At 41.5% G+C, this 18,982-nt stretch overlaps 1 protein-coding gene across 1 annotated transcript in view; it reads left to right on the forward strand.

Annotated features, from left to right (window-relative positions):
* The window catches only part of VPS13C (vacuolar protein sorting 13 homolog C), a 191,515-nt gene that overhangs the window by 89,522 nt on the left and 83,011 nt on the right, over positions 1-18,982 (forward strand). Inside the window, exons 41-48 of the mRNA XM_065412581.1 lie at positions 4,365-4,424; positions 6,659-6,821; positions 8,447-8,563; positions 9,147-9,250; positions 13,425-13,592; positions 14,833-15,137; positions 16,381-16,525; positions 18,350-18,506. Of these exons, the coding sequence (XP_065268653.1) occupies positions 4,365-4,424; positions 6,659-6,821; positions 8,447-8,563; positions 9,147-9,250; positions 13,425-13,592; positions 14,833-15,137; positions 16,381-16,525; positions 18,350-18,506 (1,219 nt within the window). The remainder of the gene's footprint in view (positions 1-4,364; positions 4,425-6,658; positions 6,822-8,446; positions 8,564-9,146; positions 9,251-13,424; positions 13,593-14,832; positions 15,138-16,380; positions 16,526-18,349; positions 18,507-18,982) is intronic.

An 18,982-nucleotide genomic window follows, 5' to 3' on the forward strand; every position in this document is an offset into this window, starting at 1 on the left:
ATAACCTCCTTCGAAGTGTTGGAACTGATTGTCCAGATGCCTAGCCTTCTGGGTGCAGAACAGTAACCCTTCAAATTTCCCAGTGGTTGAACATACCCCTGTCCCAAAACTCAACTCCAAAATTATGAAACTTCTGTCTTACAGTTTAACTCTCTTAGGGGTGTGCAGCTGTTGTGAAGCAGTTAACACACACTTTGTACAGTCCAGCATCTTTATGCTCTTTATACTTAATCATGGAAAGCACAGCAGAGTACAGATCGTGCAAAACAGTAAAACATCCTAAACACAATGTCCTTCACTAGCTCACCCTGTCCTTGGGGCAGGGATCATCTGTGTTCTGTCAGGCAGGATCTTCCACAACTTTACCTACTCTGCCCCTGCAGCAGCCTCTTATCTTAATCTGATGCAAAATGGCTCTATCCGCCCAGCTCCTGCCCATGAGTCCCTTTATAAATTCCTGCTGGGAGTCACCTGCTTTTTTTATTTTCCTCCTGCTAACTTTGCACTTACAAACTCCTTTTCCTTCAGACAAGAAGTGGAAGTTTCTTCTGCGAGTTTGAGCTATCACATTCTCTCAAGATACTTTACTTTAAATAAATGTTCCTTGAGTGCTGATGACTCACCGTAGTCTCTGGCCTGGCAGACACACAATAGAACCCTGTTAACTCATGGGGGATCCACATACATGTAGACTTTTCATGATATTATAATTACATGATACAATTTCTTAAAACTGTCCACAATTCAAAAGTGGTAGAGACAGAACCCCCAATTCATCACACGAGGAACAACCTTATTTGCAAGAAAGCGCTGTTAAATGGAATGGAACATTTGCTCATATCTATGTGTGTGGCAGGTACCCCTTTAATAGTGGTACTGGCTCAGTAGGGTTCACAAATTGTGGGGAATGGACTCTGAACAAGGCAGCCTCTCAGAGGGGAGTGAGCTATGGATGTAGATTTAGTTATAGCAAGAGAGAACCTACAATGCAGGATATCCTTCAGAAGGTACGTGGTTATTAGGGAGAAAGTCCAGGACACCATCTCAGTCCAGTAGTCCTTAACACTAGTGCATTCCTTTCTCTTAGTGCGTTTCTTTGTCTTTTTAATGTGAAAGTACATAATTGTAACCAACAAGAGATAGAAGAGATCAAGCTTATTACGTTCAGAGGGGTAGCCGTGTTAGTTTGTATCCACAAAAACAATGAGGAGTAACAGATTTATTTGGGCATAAGCTTTCATAGGTAAAAAAACCCCACTTCTTCAGATGCATGGAGTGAAATTTATAGAAACAAGCATAAATATATATTGGCACATGAAGAGGACGGGAGTTACCTTACAAGTGGAGAACCAATGTTGAAAGCCAATTTAGTCAGGGTGGATGTGGTCCTCTCCCAATAATGGATGAGGAGCTGTCAATAGAGGGAAAACTGCTTTTGTAGTGAGCCAACCACTCCCAGTCCCTATTCAAGCCCAAACTAATGGTGTTAAGTTTGCAAATGAGTTGTAGCTCAGCAGTTTCTTTTTGAAGTCTGTTTTTGAAGTTTTTTTTCTTGAAGTAATGGCTACTTTTAAATCTGTTATTGAGTGTCCAGGGAGATTGACATATTCTCCTACTGGCTTTTGTATGTTACCATTCCTGATGTCTGATGTGTGTCCATTTATCCTTTTACGTAGAGACTGTCCTGTTTGGCCAATGTACATGGCAGAGGGGCATTGCTGGCACATGATGGCATATATCACATTAGTAGATGTGCAGGTGAATGAGCCTCTGATAGCGTGGCTGGTGTGGTTGGGTCCTATAATGGTGTCGCTAGAGTAAATATGGGGACAGAGAAGGCAGCGGGGTTTGTTATAGAGGTTGGTTCCTGGGTTAGTGTTTCTGTGGTGTTGTGTGTAGTTGCTGGTGAGTATTTGTTTTAGGTTGAGGGGCTGTCTGTAAGTGAGGATTGGCCTGCCTCCCAAGGCCTGTGAGAGTGGGGGATCATTTTCCAGGATGGGTTGTAGATTGTTGATGATGCACTGGAGAGGTTTTAGCTGGGGGCTGTACGTGATGGCCAGTGGTGTTCTGTTATTGTCCTTGTTGGGCCTGTCCTGTAGTAGGTGACTTCTGGGTAACTGTCTCATTTTGTCAATCTGTTTCCTCACTTCCCCAGGTGGGTGTTGTAGTTTTAAGAATGCTGGATAGAGATCTTGTAGGTGTTTTTCTCTGTCTGAGGGATTGGAGCAAATGCGGTTGTATCTTAGAGGTTGGCTGTAGACAATGGATCGTGTGATGTGGTCTGGATGAAAGCTGGAGGCATGTCAGTAGGTTTCCGGTATAGGGTGGTGTTTGAGACAATCACTTCTTTGCACTGTAGTGTCCAGGAAGTGGATCTCTTGTGTGGACTGGTCCAGGCTGAGGTTGATGGTGGGGTGGAAATTGTTGAAATCCAGATGGAATTCTTCAAGGGCCTCCTTCCTGTGGGTCCATATGATGAAGAGGTAATCAATGTAGCATAATTAGAGAAGGGGCATTAGGGGGCGAGAGCTGAGGAAGTGTTCTTCTAAGTCAGCCATAAAAATGTTTGCATACTGTGGGGCCATGTGGGTACCCATAGCAGTGCCGCTGACTTGAATGGTATAAGTTGTCCCCAAATCTGAAATGGTTGTGGGTGAGGACAAAGTCACAAAGCTCAGCCACCAGGTGTGCTGCGGCCTCATCAGGGATACTGTTCCTGACAGCTAGTAGTCCGTCCTCGTGTGGAATATTGGTGTAAAGAGCTTCTACATCCATGGTGGCCAGGATGGTGTTTTCAGGAAGATCACCAATGCATTGTAGTTTCCACAGTAGTGTCTCGAAGATAGCTAGGAGTTCTGGCAGCGTAGGGTCTGAGGAGAGATAATAGCCAGATAATCCTGCTGTAAGAGTGCCAATGCCTGAGATGATGGGGCCTCCAAGATTTCCAGGTGTATGGATCTTGGGTAGCAGATAGAATACCTCTGGTCCAGGCTCTAGGGGTGTGTCTGTGTAGATTTGTTCCCATGCTGTAGCAGGGAGTTTCTTGAGCACATGGTGTAGTTTCTTTTGGTACTCCTCAGTGGGATCGTAGGATAGTGGCCTGTAGAATGTGGTATTGGAGAGTTGTCTGGCAGCCTCCTGTTCATAATCCGACCAGTTCATGATGACTGCAGCACCTCCTTTGTCAGCCCCTTTGATTATAATGTCAGAGTTATTTCTGAGGTTGTGGATGGCGTTGCGTTCTGTACAGCTGAGGTTATGGGGCAAGTGATGCTGTTCGTGCACAGGCTGAAATTGTGAACATCTGCAGAAGCACTCTGTGTAGAAGTCCAGTTTGTCATTTCGACCATTGGGAGGAGTCCACGCAGAATTCTTCTTCTGGTAGTGTTGGTAGGAGGGTTCCTGTAGGTCAGTGCTCTGTTCAGTGGTGTGTTGAAAATATTCCTTGAGTCAGAGACGGCGAAAGTAGGCTTCCAGATCACTGCAGAACTGTATCATGTGGGTAGGGGTGGTGAGGCAGAAAGAGAGTTCCCGAGATAGGACAGACTCTTCTGCCGGGCTGTGTGTGGTTGGACAGATTAACAATATTGTTGGGTGAGTTAAGGGTACCAGTGTTGTAGCCTCCTGTGGCATGTAGGAGTTTAGATAGTTTACTGTCCTTTTTCCTCTGTAGAGAAATAAAGTATGCATTGTAAATGGCTTGTCTTGTTTTTGTAAAGTCCAGCCACGTGGAAGTTTGTGTGGAAGGTTGGTTTTGTATGAGAGTCTCCAGTTTTGAGAGCTTATTATGGTATTTTCAGAATGGCCGTCAGGTGGTTTGTAGACGTAGATTTGAAGGCAAGATGGGCTATTATAATTGCTTATTCTAATCCCCTTATTAAGATAGGCTATAGAATTTCACCCAGTAAATTTGCACATAGACCCCATTAATGTATGTTGGCAAAGTAGGAATTGTTTAGAAAGACATCCAGTCTTAATTTTAAGGTCTCTGAGAGATGGAGAATTAATTACGTCCCTTTGTAATCTTTTCCTTTTATTAATTATTCTCATGGTTAAAAATTGGCATCTTATTTCAGTTTTAACTTTGTACTTCATCTATTAAAATACAAGAGTACTTGTGGCACCTTAGAGACTAATAAATTTATTAGAGCATAAGCTTTCGTGGGCTACAACCCACACTATATGCATCCGAAGGAGTGGGTTGTAGCCCACGAAAGCTTATGCTCTAATAAATTTGTTAGTCTCTAAGGTGCCACAAGTACTCCTGTTCTTTTTGCGGATACAGACTAACACGGCTGCTACTCTGAAACCTATTAAAATACAGATACTGTTACTGTGTGTTTCAGTCTTGACTCTTTTCACAGGCTGATGCAGATGGACCAGACTTTACTACTACTTACAAAAATACCGAGCAAGCTGTCAATGTAAGTATAAGCGTGTAGACTTCAGCAATCTTTTAAGATGAGCTCCTATGTTAATAAGTAATTATTTTGAAAGATTAACTAAAAATATCTTTTTTTTTTTAAAACAGTACACTTGGTTTTAAGGTAACTTGAAAAATGGCGTGTCTAGAATTGATTATTCATTTTTAAATGGGAACTGATGAATTTTTAATCTGTTCTTAGCTAAGTGACAATGCCAATTTCTGACAATAGTTTTTGTGGGATATGATTTGTTAAAAGTGAGGAGGAGGTGTACTCTAGAGTAGTAAACTTGTTAATATATCAAATGGGAACATATTTGTGGTAGAAAAGTAAAAGCTCTTAGAACCAGAGTGGGGAGGAACAGTTGTGCTATGTAAACGCTCTGGGTGGCTTTTAAATTATGACGTGAGCCAAGCAGGCTCTAGCACTGTACTGTCCCAAGTGGACCCGGGGACAGTGTCACAGAGAAGCTACTCCTTGATTGGAGGAAGAGTTCTTCACAATGTTTCCTTGGTGGATAGACTGCGCCCCAGGTGAACTAGCTCACCTCTATTTTCCCCACCCCCTTTCAGTATCCTTTTGAAGCAAGCAAGCCAGCTCTGTACACAACCCAGATTACATGGACGATAGCGAGCAGCTCCAGTGCAGATGTAGTATAGAAGACTACTTGCTTATTTGCAGGGGCAACTCACCTTTTGAACCTCATTAAGTGATGAAATACCATATATTCTTGTTCATAAGCCGAATTTTTTTAGTAAAAAAGGGAAGCACCAGAGAAGGGGGTCGGCTTATGAATGGGTATAGAGAGGGAGAGGTGGGACACAGTCCCTCCCCCCAACAGAGGGAGAAAGGAGAGGCAGCACAGCCAGCAGAGACAGAAGGGAAGAGGAGGGGCCAGAGTCTCTCTGCTTCTGACCACGCTGCTCTCCCCCCAGCCTCCAAAGCAGCTGCAGTTCCGGGGCTGGCAGGCTGCAGCTGTACCGCTTGGCCCCGCCCCCCAGACCAGGCTGTGGCCGTGCCGCCCGGCCCAGCCCGCTGGAACATGCTGCGGCCGTGCCGCCCGGTTTGGCCCGCCAGAGCAGGCTGTGGCCGTGCTGCCCAGCCTGCTGGAGCAGCTCCAGCCAGGTCAGAGACATCCTCCCCGGCCCTCCCCAGATAAGGTGGGAAGGGAGAGTGGGGGTGTCCCGGGCTAGGAGTCATGTGGGGGGTGGTAACGGGTTACTCCCCTGACTCCCAGCTTCTCCCCCGCCAAAAAATTTCCCCACCAGTTGCTGTCCCGGCCCATCAGGGTAAGCAGCTGGCATGCTGGGACACTTTGTTTACTTAGGTTTACCTCCGTGCCTGCGGACGCTTGAGGTAAACAAACCATCTCGGCCCACCAGCGGCTTATCCTGATGGCCCGGGAGCCAAAGTTTGCTGACCCCTGAATTACAGGGTCGGCTTATGAACGGGTTATAAAAAAATTCCATTTTTACTTATCCATCTTGGGGGAGAGGGGGTCGGCTTATAAACGAACCAGCTTATGATCAAGTATATACGGTATGCACTTCAGAGATGAGGGGGGAAGGCCAGAGGGACCATGGTTGTTAATAATATAAATATTTGCCAAAAGTTAATACAGTACAAGGCAATACCATGCTAACTTACATTCTGTCATATTTTAATGGTATAGATTTTAGTGACAACCACTATAGCTCATCCTCTATTGTGGATGCATTGTTTGAAGCCTTTTATTATCCTAGAACTTCACCTAGATGTAGTAGGGGCTCTAGACAGAAACAGCTGTGTGTCCTTGGATGGCTTTTTCAGAGCCCTAGTTAAACATGCAATGCTTTCTGATCCTGAGCTGTGACATGGAGAAGGATTAAGCAGTATAAACTAATATTAATACTGTATATTATATTCACCTAAGTAGCGCTAGTTAAAAATGCAGATTCACATCAAATAGCATATTTTATATGTGGCACAGAATGTGGTATAATGTCTTTGTAGGATCGTCGTGTATCATTCTAAGCTTTCACGTGACAGAATTTTGGCGCCTTTCTTCTCTATTGCTATGCAATGCTATGTTGGTCAAAAATGTAGGATTACATGAGTAGAGAGTAAGTAATTTTTTCTACATTTCAGTGGTGATAATTTTGAATTAATCATAAAAACACATAACGTACCAGTATGATATGTTTTAGTTAATATTACCATTCCCCTCCCCTCCTCTCTCTCTCATATCTTGTTAGGTGTCCTTTTCATCTTTGGATCTAATACTCCACACAGAAGCCTTACTTTCCATCATGAACTTTGTCACATATAGTGTTCCATCAGGTGGTCTTACCAGCTCTGATAAGGGATTTGACCCAAAACCTCAAAGAGAGGAACAAAAAAGCGCTGTTCTCAAAGCAGGTATTGTGATATTGGAAATTCCATGTCTTTTATTTGTGAATCAGTAGCATGCCAGCTGCTGTCAATCAACATTGTTTGCAAGCAACACAGAGCAGTTCATCTGGCAACACATTAGTCACACACCCAGTTGTACATGGAAAAAGACAATAGTAACTCACAATGCTAAATATCTGTTGGAACAAAAATCACATAAGATGAATTTCTAAGGATATTGACTCTTCTTTTTGGTAATTGCTAAACACTTTCTTGTTGCACAAATACTACTAGCATTAGGTATTTTCCCAGATAGTGAATTAATTTTTATAGACAGTTATCTTGACTGGTTAATTTGCCTGACATTCACATCCACCAAAAGTCTAAAATAAACAAAGTTGGCTTTATCAATGGTTAAGCTATTTCATTAGTATGAATTAGTGAGATTAGGTATGATCATTGCACACTCCCACTTCTTCTCCATTAGCCTCTTGGATAACTTTAATCACCTGAATGAATTAAAACTGGTCACTTGACAAATACATTTCTTTACTATTCCTTATAGGTAGATATCCTAATTGAATATTAACAATGGTTGTGAAAAACTAGGGTGATTCTAGTAAAAGATGACAAGGTAGCTGCCATAGTATGTATACCCCTTCATTGTATTTTTCAAACATGTAGCAAGAACTTGTTGGTAGCTTTAACATCTCACTGAAGGAGACAGCATGATAAGTTGAAAAGGCCAGACTAACTTCCTGCAAAACTTATTGGAGCTGCAGAGGATGAGGCATCGTTGTCAGATGTCTTCGCTGAACTATGACTCATCAAAACTCACTACACATTACAGTAGTGAAACATACCTGAAGTGTGGTGCTTCATAAGTGTATGTGTCACAACCTCCTCTTGCTGCCTAATATGACAATTCCATATGAATGCTTGCATCTTTTGAAATTTCACCGTGTATTTGCCAACTTTCAGACTATACGGAAACACAGTTTATAAGAGGAATCCTAAACCACATTTTCTATTTGTGTTATGCTCGTATCAGCAAGCACTAGTGAACAGTAAAGAGAGTTTTGTTAGAAGCTATTTAAGGATTGGCTAGTTTGGGTTTTTTTAGGGTTATTTTTAAGCCTGATAGGCTTGAGCTTGAAATTGGCTGATTGTCCTAATTGGTCTTGGTCTGTGGCTTAGGAGCTGCTTTTCTTCCTACACCTGAAGGCTTTCCTTCCTGTCCAGGATAGACAGTGTTGAGAGTGATTTCTCACCACACTGTGAAGTCTAGTTTTCTTTCCTGAATGTAAAGAATGAACTACAAACTGTGTTTGGAATTATACTATTCTCAGAGGAAGTTTCAAATGAGGCATAAATATGGAAAATGTAACCATATTCTGTTTTGAAGTGATTGCTATGCCTATATTTCATTTGGCTGCTGTTTTTGTCCCAGAACAATGATCAGTCTTCTACACAATGTAATCAAATTTTGCCGTAGCTTTGATCAAATAGAGTTAAAATTTCCAAGGTGTTGCAATAGATAACTTTTGAACAGTGTGTATATATAAACCTTAATTACTACAAGATGATTTGCATCTGTTATATTACTGGGATGAATGTGCCCTCTTCTGACCATGGTTATTTCTGCTATATAGTATTTAGTGATGCAGCCCATGAAGATGTATATGACTTGAAACTTACTGCAAAGCTGAATGCATTCAACATTTTTGTCTGTGATCAGAAATGTAACATTGCAGATATTAAAATACAAGGTAAGTTATCAGTTAAGTATTTTGACTAGTAGAGTTTAAAGAGATGCATCATTGCTTTTCCCCCTAAGTTTTTAAAACGCTACTGTAGAAGTTGTACATTAATATTTCAATAGCATTTATTTAAATTTTTAACAGGAGATGAGAGAGCAACTGAGCATTAATCTGAGATTTTTAATAGCCAAGATAAATGTGGAAAATGTATTTGGCAAAGTGCTTAGTTTTTAATGGGGTGAATTAAAAAAACTTGAGTCGCTAACTCACTAGAAATACTGTGGACTTGAAATTCTCTAAGAGTTAGGCACTCATCAGTGTTAATAACTGGTACTCAACCCTGTATTTTCAGAGAAAGTTAGAAATGGTCTTGTCTCTTCATCACTAATCTAAGACTATGTAGTAGAGGGCATAAAGCAAATTGTTAGATCAGAAACTCCTGAGGTTGAACAGCTTGTACCATTTTTGCTAAAATTCAAGAAAGAATGTGTCTTTATTAATGTATTTATTTGAAGGTCCTATTGTATCAGAATCCCTTACTGTGTTTTATACCTGTTGTTACTATGAACTAAAATTGGATTTTTTTCATCAGGAATGGATGCTTCTGTTTCTATGAAAACTAAAAAGATAAAGGTTTTTTCCAGACTTGAGGACATCATAATCACAAATGTTGATCCAAAGACCATTCATAAAAAGGTGACTTGTGCAATGAGACAAGATTATAGAAATGATGATTTTTAAAAATATATACATTGACTAAACAGAGCACAATCAATTGCTTAATACATTTTATTGAGATATGTATGTGGAAGACAAATGTGTTCCTTCAAAAATTGTCAAATTAAAAAACTAAGGAGTTAAAAACTACATTTATACCAGGGAAATAAAATATTTTCTTTTGAATATTTCATTATTTGCTTAGGTTAGTGTTCTGATATCCCCTTTGGCAAAATGACTAAAATCTCCAGTAAGACAGAAATAGCTAAATGAGATAATAGAATTGACTGGATTCACTCAAACTTGTGTATCCAGCTATGCTGTATTAAACATAGAATCATAGAAATGTAGGACCGAAAGGAACCTCAGTAGGTCATAAGCAACAGAGGGTCCTGTGGCACCTTTAAGACTAACAGAAGTATTGGGAGCATAAGCTTTCGTGGGTAAGAACCTCACTTCTTCAGATGCAAGTAATGGAAATCTCCAGAGGCAGGTATAAATCAGTATGGAGATAACGAGGTTAGTTCAAACAGGGAGGGTGAGGTGCTCTGCTAGCAGTTGAGGTGTGAACACCAAGGGAGGAGAAACTGCTTCTGTAGTTGGATAGCCATTCACAGTCTTTGTTTAATCCTGATCTGATGGTGTCAAATTTGCAAATGAACTGGAGCTCAGCAGTTTCTCTTTGGAGTCTGGTCCTGAAGTTTTTTTGCTGTAAGATGGCTACCTTTACATCTGCTATCGTGTGGCCAGGGAGGTTGAAGTGTTCTCCTACAGGTTTTTGTATATTGCCATTCCTGATATCTGACTTGTGTCCATTTATCCTCTTGCGTAGTGACTGTCCAGTTTGGCCAATGTACATAGCAGAGGGGCATTGCTGGCACATGATGGCATATATAACATTGGTGGACATGCAGGTGAATGAGCCGGTGATGTTATAGCTGATCTGGTTAGGTCCTGTGATGGTGTTGTTGGTGTAGATATGTGGGCAGAGTTGGCATCGAGGTTTGTTGCATGGGTTGGTTCCTGAGTTAGAGTTGTTATGGTGCGGTGCGTGGTTGCTGGTGAGAATATGCTTAAGGTTAGCGGGTTGTCTGTGGGCGAGGACTGGCCTGCCTCCCAAGGTCTGTGAAAGTGAGGGATCATTGTCCAGGATGGGTTGTAGATCACTGATGATGCGTTGGAGAGGTTTAAGCGGAGGACTGTAGGTGATGGCCAGTGGAGTTCTGTTGGTTTCTTTTTTGGGCCTGTCTTGTAGCAGGAGGCTTCTGGGTACACGTCTGGCTCTGTTGATTTGTTTCTTTATTTCCTTGTGTGGGTATCGTAGTTTTGAGAATGCTTGGTGAAGATCTTGTAGGTGTTGGTCTCTGTCTGAGGGGTTGGAGCACATGCGATTGTACCTCAGTGCTTGGCTGTAGACGATGGATCGTGTGGTGTGTCCGGGGTGGAAGCTGGAGGCATGAAGGTAGGCGTAGCGGTCGGTGGGTATACCGAAAACCCGTGCAACCAACCCATGCAACAAACCTCGATGCCAACTCTGCCCACATATCTACACCAGCAACACCATCACAGGACCTAACCAGATCAGCTATAACATCACCGGCTCATTCACCTGCATGTCCACCAATGTTATATATGCCATCATGTGCCAGCAATGCCCCTCTGCTATGTACATTGGCCAAACTGGACAGTCACTACGCAAGAGGATAAATGGACACAAGTCAGATATCCGGAATGGCAATATACAAAAACCTGTAGGAGAACACTTCAACCTCCCTGGCCACACGATAGCAGATGTAAAGGTAGCCATCTTACAGCAAAAAAACTTCAGGACCAGACTCCAAAGAGAAACTGCTGAGCTCCAGTTCATTTGCAAATTTGACACCATCAGATCAGGATTAAACAAAGACTGTGAATGGCTATCCAACTACAGAAGCAGTTTCTCCTCCCTTGGTGTTCACACCTCAACTGCTAGCAGAGCACCTCACCCTCCCTGTTTGAACTAACCTCGTTATCTCCATACTGATTTATACCTGCCTCTGGAGATTTCCATTACTTGCATCTGAAGAAGTGAGGTTCTTACCCACGAAAGCTTATGCTCCCAATACTTCTGTTAGTCTTAAAGGTTCCACAGGACCCTCTGTTGCTTTTTACAGATTCAAACTAACACGGCTACCCCTCTGATACTTGACATCAGTAGGTCATGTAGACCATCCTGACAGGTGTTTGTCTAACCTGTTCTTAAAACCTCCATTGATAGAGATTCCATGCCCCTTCACCCCCATGTCATTTGTTTCAGTGCTTAACTACCCTTTCAGTTAGGAAACTTTACCTAATGTCTAAACTAAATCTCCCTTGCTGTAAATTAAGCCCATTAATACTTGTCCTGTCCTCAGTGGCTAAGGAGAATAATTTATTTTTCTCTTTATAACAACCTTTTATGTACTTGAAGACTCTTTATCAAGATCCTCCTCAAGGTCATGTTTTCTAGACCTTAGATCACTTTTGTTGCTCTCCTCTGTTTCTCCAATTTGTCCACATCTTTCCTAACTGTGGTACCAAGAACTGGACACAGTGATCCAGCTGATGCCTTATCAGCACTGAGTAGAGTGGAAGAATCCCTTCTCGTGTCTCAGAATGTTTGCTTTTTTTTGTGACAGTATTTAATTGTTGACTCATATTTACTTTGTGATCCACTATAACCCCCATATAATTTTTTGCAGTTCTTCTTCCTAGGCAGTCATTTTTCATTTTGTATTTGTGCAGTTGATTATTCCTTCCTAAGCATAGTACTATGCATTTGTCCTTATTGAATTGCATCCTATTTAGTTCAGACCATTTCTTTAGTTTAAGATAATTTTCAATTGTAATTCTGTTCTGTCTCTCCTAGCTTGGTGTTGTCCTCAAACTCTGCCATTTTCCAAATCTTTATGAAGATATTGAATAGAACCAAACTCAGGACAGATATTTACGGATCCCACTTGATATGCCTTTCCAGCTTGACTATGAACCATTGATAGCTACTGTCCGCCAGTACTCAAAGATAATCACTAATGGCTAAGAGATCTCTTTAGCAAGATCTTTCTTAAGATGTACTTTGTTAGGCCCTGCTGACTTGAAGATATTGAATTGTCTAAGTAATTCCTAACTTGTTCATTTCCAGTTTGAGCCTCAGATCCTATCCCATTTACACTGATGTTGACCATATTAGTCGTCTGATCACTGCTAATTTTTTTGGTGAAAACTGAAACACAAAAGGCATTTAACGCTGTGTTTTCTGTTACTGTCTTTCCCTCCTCATTGAGTAATGGGCCTACCCTGTCCTCTGTCTTTCTCTTGTTTCTAATGTATTGGTAAAATGTTTTCTTGTTACTGTTTGCCTCTCATTTTGTGTCTTGGCCTTTCTCATTTTGTCCCTACATGCTTGTGGTGGGTTTTTTTATATTCATCCTTCATAATTTGAACTGGTTTCCACTTCTTGTATGACTCTTTTTTGAATATTAGGTCATTAAAGATCTCCTGGTTAAGCCAGGGTAGTCTCTTATCATACTTCTCATCTTTCCTCAGCATTGGGATGGCTTGCGCTTGTGTCCTTAATAATGTCTCTTTAAAGAACTGCCAACTCTCCTGAACTCTGTTTTATCCCTTAGACTTGTTTTCCACGGGATTTTACCTACCAATTCTCTGAGTTGGCTAAAGTCTGCTTTGTTAAAGACCATTGTCTTAATTCTACTGTTTGCCTTCCTACCATTCCTTAGAATTATGAACTCATCATTTCATGATCACTTTCATCCAAGGTACTTTCATCTTCAAATTCTCAACCAATTCATACTATTTGTCAGAATCAAATCTAGAATAGCCTGTCCCTTTGTTGCTTTCTTCACCTTCTGCAATAAAAAGTTGTCTCCAGTGCATTCCAAAAACTTGTTGGATAATCTCTACCCTGCTGTATTATTTTCCCAATAGATGTCTGGATGATTGAAGGCCCCCATTATCACCAAGTCACATATATTGCTTGTTAATACACTTGTGGTTACATCCTATTTGTTTTAGACAGCTTGTGTTACATTCTTGGGCTGTGACAGAATTAACAAAAGGTTACACCAGGATACTAAATACGTATATGTAATAAAATAGCTCAATTCAATTCTTCCAGGCTGTCTCCATAATGGGAGATGAAGTGTTTCGATTCAAAATGGTCCTTTATCCAAACGCTACTGAAGGAGAAGACTACACTGATATGTCCAAGGTGGATGGTAAAATGTGTCTAAAAGTGGGCTGCATTCAGATAGTTTATCTCCATAAATTCTTCATGTCACTTCTGGTAAGATGTTACTAGCATGTATAATTTGGTACATTTAGTTTCAGTTAATAGTTTCTATGCTGCCCAAAAATGCAAGACAGAAACCTGTTTTATGCCGTGTTGTTGTAGCTGTGGTGGTCCCAGGATATGAGAGACACGAGCTGGGTGAGGTAATATATTTTATTGGACCAACTTCTCTCACCAGCAGAAGTTGGTCTAATAAAAGATTTTACCTCACTCACCTTGTCTCTCTGAAACATAAACATGTAAGACCAAGTTCCTTACCCTGAAGACATGATGTTTTAGAAGTTGCACCACTCAGCGAGAGCTTGATAAATACGAAGGGGAATGATGAAGAACAAGAGTGATACGGTGACTTAGTTTTGGCATGTACAAATAGTTGAATGTGAGTGTAAACCCTTCAGATGTAGATATCTTATCAGCCAAAAGTACAACTACTAGACATAAATGTACATAGTGCATCCTGCTTTAGATGCATGTTCCAAGTAGGGTTGAATTCAACAATGAGTACCCCTGAGTACCCTGCTTAGCTAGCAGATGATCGTGTAAGTGAGGCAGATAGACTTAAGAATTGTGAATTCCAACTTGACTATATTTTAGCAGGGACCAGGGCCAGTGAGAGCGCAAATGGATTAGGCAGGTGCCACAGCCAGCCCCCACTGACAACCTCTGCTTCAGCAGCCTATTGAGTACCTTGAGCTTGTCACCTGGCAGCTCTGCCCCAGTCACCCACCCAGTATCCTGGCATGCTTCACAGGCACCCTCTGCCTAGGAATGAGGGAAGGGCTCAGGGGCTGGCAGTGCAGGGCAGAGGCAGGTGCTTGGGTCAGGCCTGGCCATTACCTATAATGATTCCAATCATGGCGTTGTCCAGGGAGAAACAGCAGCTCCGCTGAGCCCCAATCCCTGGGAGGGGCGCAGGGCCAATACTCCAGAGGCCTTGACACCCATGGGTGGCAGGATGTGGCGGCGCTCATAGTGGGAATGGCTGTGAACCCTCCAGCTGCTGCCTCTCAGGGCTGGCCTCTTCTCATCTTCTGCCCAGCGGCTCCACTTTGCCCTCTGCCACTTCGCCAGCCGCCACTGCTGTCTGCGTTGCAGCGCCCTCCCATGCTGCCCCCAGCTCCACCCATAACTGCGCCGGCGGACCACCCGGAACTGTGTCGCAGCCCACGGTTTGGGAACCCTTATGTAAAGTACTTATTTTTGTGCTACGCGAGATAATGCTGTTTTCCAACAGAACTTCCTGAACAATTTCCAAGTAGCAGAGGAAGCCCTGAGTGCAGCTACAGTCCAGGCTGCAGAAATGGCTGCTTCCAGCATGAAAGATTTTGCTAAGAAGAGCTTCCGCCTTTCAATGGATATCAACTTAAAAGCTCCGGTTGTAGTCATCCCTGAGTCTTCAGTCTCCCATAATGCTCTGGTAGCAGATCTTGGTTTGATCAGAGTTCAGAATGAATTTAAATTGGACTTCACAGATAAATCTTCAGTTCCTCCAGTCATTGACAACATGGATGTGCAACTAACTCATTTGAAGCTATCAAGGTATAAACTACTGTGTTTCCCTTGATACTGAATGTTTATAATTGGTGTTGGAAAACAGTTAAAGTGGCAACAGTGCTCTGCATAGAGTAAGAAGATAAAGCCTGTGCCTCAAAAAATGTAATACCTAAACAGGTTGTACGGATGTAATGGGAGAGGGGGAAGTTGTGCAATGGGAAAGCAAAGTGGTTGATTGAAGAGGCTCAATATGTTAATTGTTAAATCTGCTTTTTAAAAAAAAAATATATTTTTTTTTAGTTTCTGTTCTATTTAACACAATGTTTTTAGAGGATAGGAGTAAGATTCCTAGGTTTCCTGGAATGACAAAACTGGTTGTTGTTTGTTTTTTTTAAATACTTGTCTTGGGTTCTTTGGAATTCACACATGAACAGTACAAAGGGCCTTGTGGTTAATTTGTAAACTTACCATCAAGGCACTACCTTTCACTACCAGAATACAGATAAACATTCACACACAGGCTCATATCTTCTGTAGAATTTTATATATACTTTTATTTTGTGCATCATAAATGTAAAATAAGTAGAAATAAATTAATACATTATTTCTGGGAGAACACTCTTGTTATGTAGAGTACTAGAGATGAATGTATTCCATATACTGGCCAGGAACATACGATTGTTGGCCTTGCCACAGTAGTTTTTGCTGACAAGCTAATGTTTGCCTACAATTATTGCATAGTGGTACCTGTGATACTACACTAACCTATACTTTACATAGAAAAGAAGTGCACAACTGCAGAGATTGTGTGATATCTGTGGAAATCTTTACTTGCTAGTGGCAACCACTATATTCTTTTCTCATGAATGCATAAACTAAAACATGTGGTTTGAGCATTGGCATGCTAAACCCAGGGTTGTGAGTTCAATCCTTGAGGGGGCCATTTAGGGATCTGGGGCAAAAATCTGTCTGGGGATTGCTCTTGGTTTGAGCAGGGGGTTGGACTAGATGACCTCCTGAAGTCCCTTCCAACTCTGATATTCTATGATTAAGATATGATTCTGAGTTGAGATTTGAATGCTCTTTATCGCTGTAGTCCAATGAAAAGGCTGAAGGGCAAAGGTCCAAGCTCTTGTTTTTGAGCATGGTTTCTGTACAGAAATCTAGGTTTTCACCTGCTCCATTCTCTTCTAATTTCCCAGCTACTCATGGAGAAGTAGGGGATGGAACTGTATGTCATCAGAGATTCAATAGATGTTACTTTTAATCTTTTTCTGTGTGTTTTCAGGAGTATTATACCCACCACTTCTCAACCAGATGTTGAAATTTTACAGCCAGTAAATCTGGTTTTGTCAGTCCAGAGAAATTTAGCAGCAGCTTGGTATCACGATATTCCAGCAATTGGGATCAAAGGAGACCTAAAACCTATGCAGGTAACGCCACGGCAAACTAATTGTTGCATTTTAAGTAGTAATAGATTTCTGTAATGATTAGGCAGATCTTGTAAACTTTAGCAGGGGTGGCTCCAGGCACGAGCGCACCAAGCGCGTGCCTGGGGCAGCAAGCCACGGGGGGCGGCCTGCCGGTCGCTGTGGGGGCGGCAGTCAGGGAGCCTTCGGCGGCATGCCTGCGAGAGGTCCGCCGGTCCCGCGGCTTCGGCGGCGGGTACACCGAATCTGCGGGACCAGCGGACCTCCCGCAGGCATGCCGCCGAATCCGCGTTACCAGCCGGACCTCCCGCAGGTGCGCCGCCGAAAGCCGCCTGACTGCCGTGCTTGGGGCGGCAAAATACATAGAGCCGCCCCTGCACTTTAGGTTCTTGATGCTTACAAAATACTGGTTTATTTGGTACCAGGGTGTTCCTTGGCTGTCTCTCAGTCATGTACAATTCCAGCCTGACAGTGATCTGATGTGGTTGTAGTGCCAGGTGTTGTATGGCTTCATTGTAGTCAGATGACCAATACTTAGTGATTTGGGTGCATGATACAATAAACAAAATAAAATGAAGTCTATATTTAGGATCAACTGATCCTGGCAGAGCTCAAATACCATAGTCTTGTGGATTAATAGCCAGCAGTATCCATCCGCATGAGTTTCCCTTTATTAAGCAGCAACTTAACACAAGCAGACCAAACCTGGCTGCTTTATCATAGAAAGAAAGAAAACTGCTTTGCTAGAATCCAGAAGCTAAGTTGCAGGCTCTGAAACTCAACTTAGTTTGACTGCCCTGTATTGCACAGTTATTTGAGTGAATGTTAAGTCTTTATCAGTTTTTATTGTAAATAGAAATCATCAGACCTCAGCTTTATCCTCTCACTTTCTTCTCCCATCATTTTCACAGTGTAGCAAGAGTCCCACTTTAATGGCCTCAAGAGTCCCAAATTTTAGCCAGGAATCAGAGTAGGGGTTGCCCTAACCCCTGTACCAGTAAGGAGGAGGGAATTGATATATCAGGCCTTTTTGGCCAGGGCTACCACAGGAGTCTTCTTGTACTAGCATGATCCTTCTGGGATTGGAGAGGTCTGTCCTATGGCCAGAATCCATCAGTGGCATGGCACAAGGTGGGGTACATGGCACAAAAGGAGGCCCAATGTAGTTACTTAAATGTTGTAAGACCTAAATGGATTAACAGCATACATTTCTAGAGACTTTAAGAATTGTCCTGTAAAGGTGTATTGCTGTTTCTTGTAAATAGTATTAATAATTATATATTCATAACATTCTATTTTGCATTAGGATTCCTTAATGTTGAATTACTTATTTACTTGGTCATAAAAAGAGTTGCGTCCTAATTTAACACTTCCCAGACTTAATGTTGCCTGCTTTTCTTTTCATTGGCAAAGCAATTCTGTTCCATATGGAATTAACTCACTCTTTTATTAAATAATTATTAAGCTATGTGGGGCCAGCAAGCGTTTGAAAGTGATGGACTACGTTCTTTTTGTTTAAATCGAAAAGAAGCAAATGGTATCTTGGAAAAAGGAAAAATATTCTTCATCTTAGAATTTTTAGACTTCTTCAGCCAAAATTGTTGTTTTTCAATCAAATTACAACCTTGTTCACAGAGGAAACATCCCTTAATTAGAATGTTGGTAGGAATTGCTGGAAAGAAAAGACCTTCACTAACATGGAATGAATTGGACTGAAGTGTCTAGGTTGGGTGATGTGGTGATGGTACTACTAATAAAGAGGCAAGTTCTCAATATGTGTTGATGAGTATCTTCACTGGAAATAGTTATGTGTTTTACAATTTACAGATTGCTCTCAGTGAAGATGACCTAACTGTCCTCATGAAAATTTTGCTGGATAACCTTGGAGACGCTTCTTCTCAGTCAAGTGCTACAGAACAGACCCTTCAAGAAGCTCAAAAAACAAAAAAGGAAAAAGGTCAAAGTGATTCTTATCTCCGTGAAGGTACAACTTTAATCCAAAATTTGGCTCGAGTTCAGAAAAAGATGAGCTGTTTTTAGTTAATAATTGCATGTACTTTGCAAGTATAACATCGGTAAACTAATGAATTGTTCTACCTGCTGACCTTTGCATACATGGAGCTTGTCTGGCATTGCAGTTAAATGCTGGGTATTTTTTCTTTCTTTTGCTTAGTTATTCATTAGAACTTAAATATTGATATTTGCTTTTGGCTTATTGAATTTACAGCTTAATGGATTATGGAGAAGTTACAGAATACAACAAAATCTGTAGCTAAGGGAAGAGTAGTGATACTACTATGAAGCTGAATAAAAACTGAAGAATATTTATTAAGATATTTATACTTATTGCTTTTGTAAAACAAGTTTCATTTGTCAGGTCAACATAATAAATTCCTTCCATAGATGTAGTTTCTTGAGGTAAAGTGACAACCCACGCAGACCCTAAATGATAAAACCAAA

This window comes from Emys orbicularis, chromosome 10, assembly GCF_028017835.1.
Source record: "Emys orbicularis isolate rEmyOrb1 chromosome 10, rEmyOrb1.hap1, whole genome shotgun sequence".
NCBI classification, from domain to species: Eukaryota; Metazoa; Chordata; order Testudines; family Emydidae; genus Emys; species Emys orbicularis.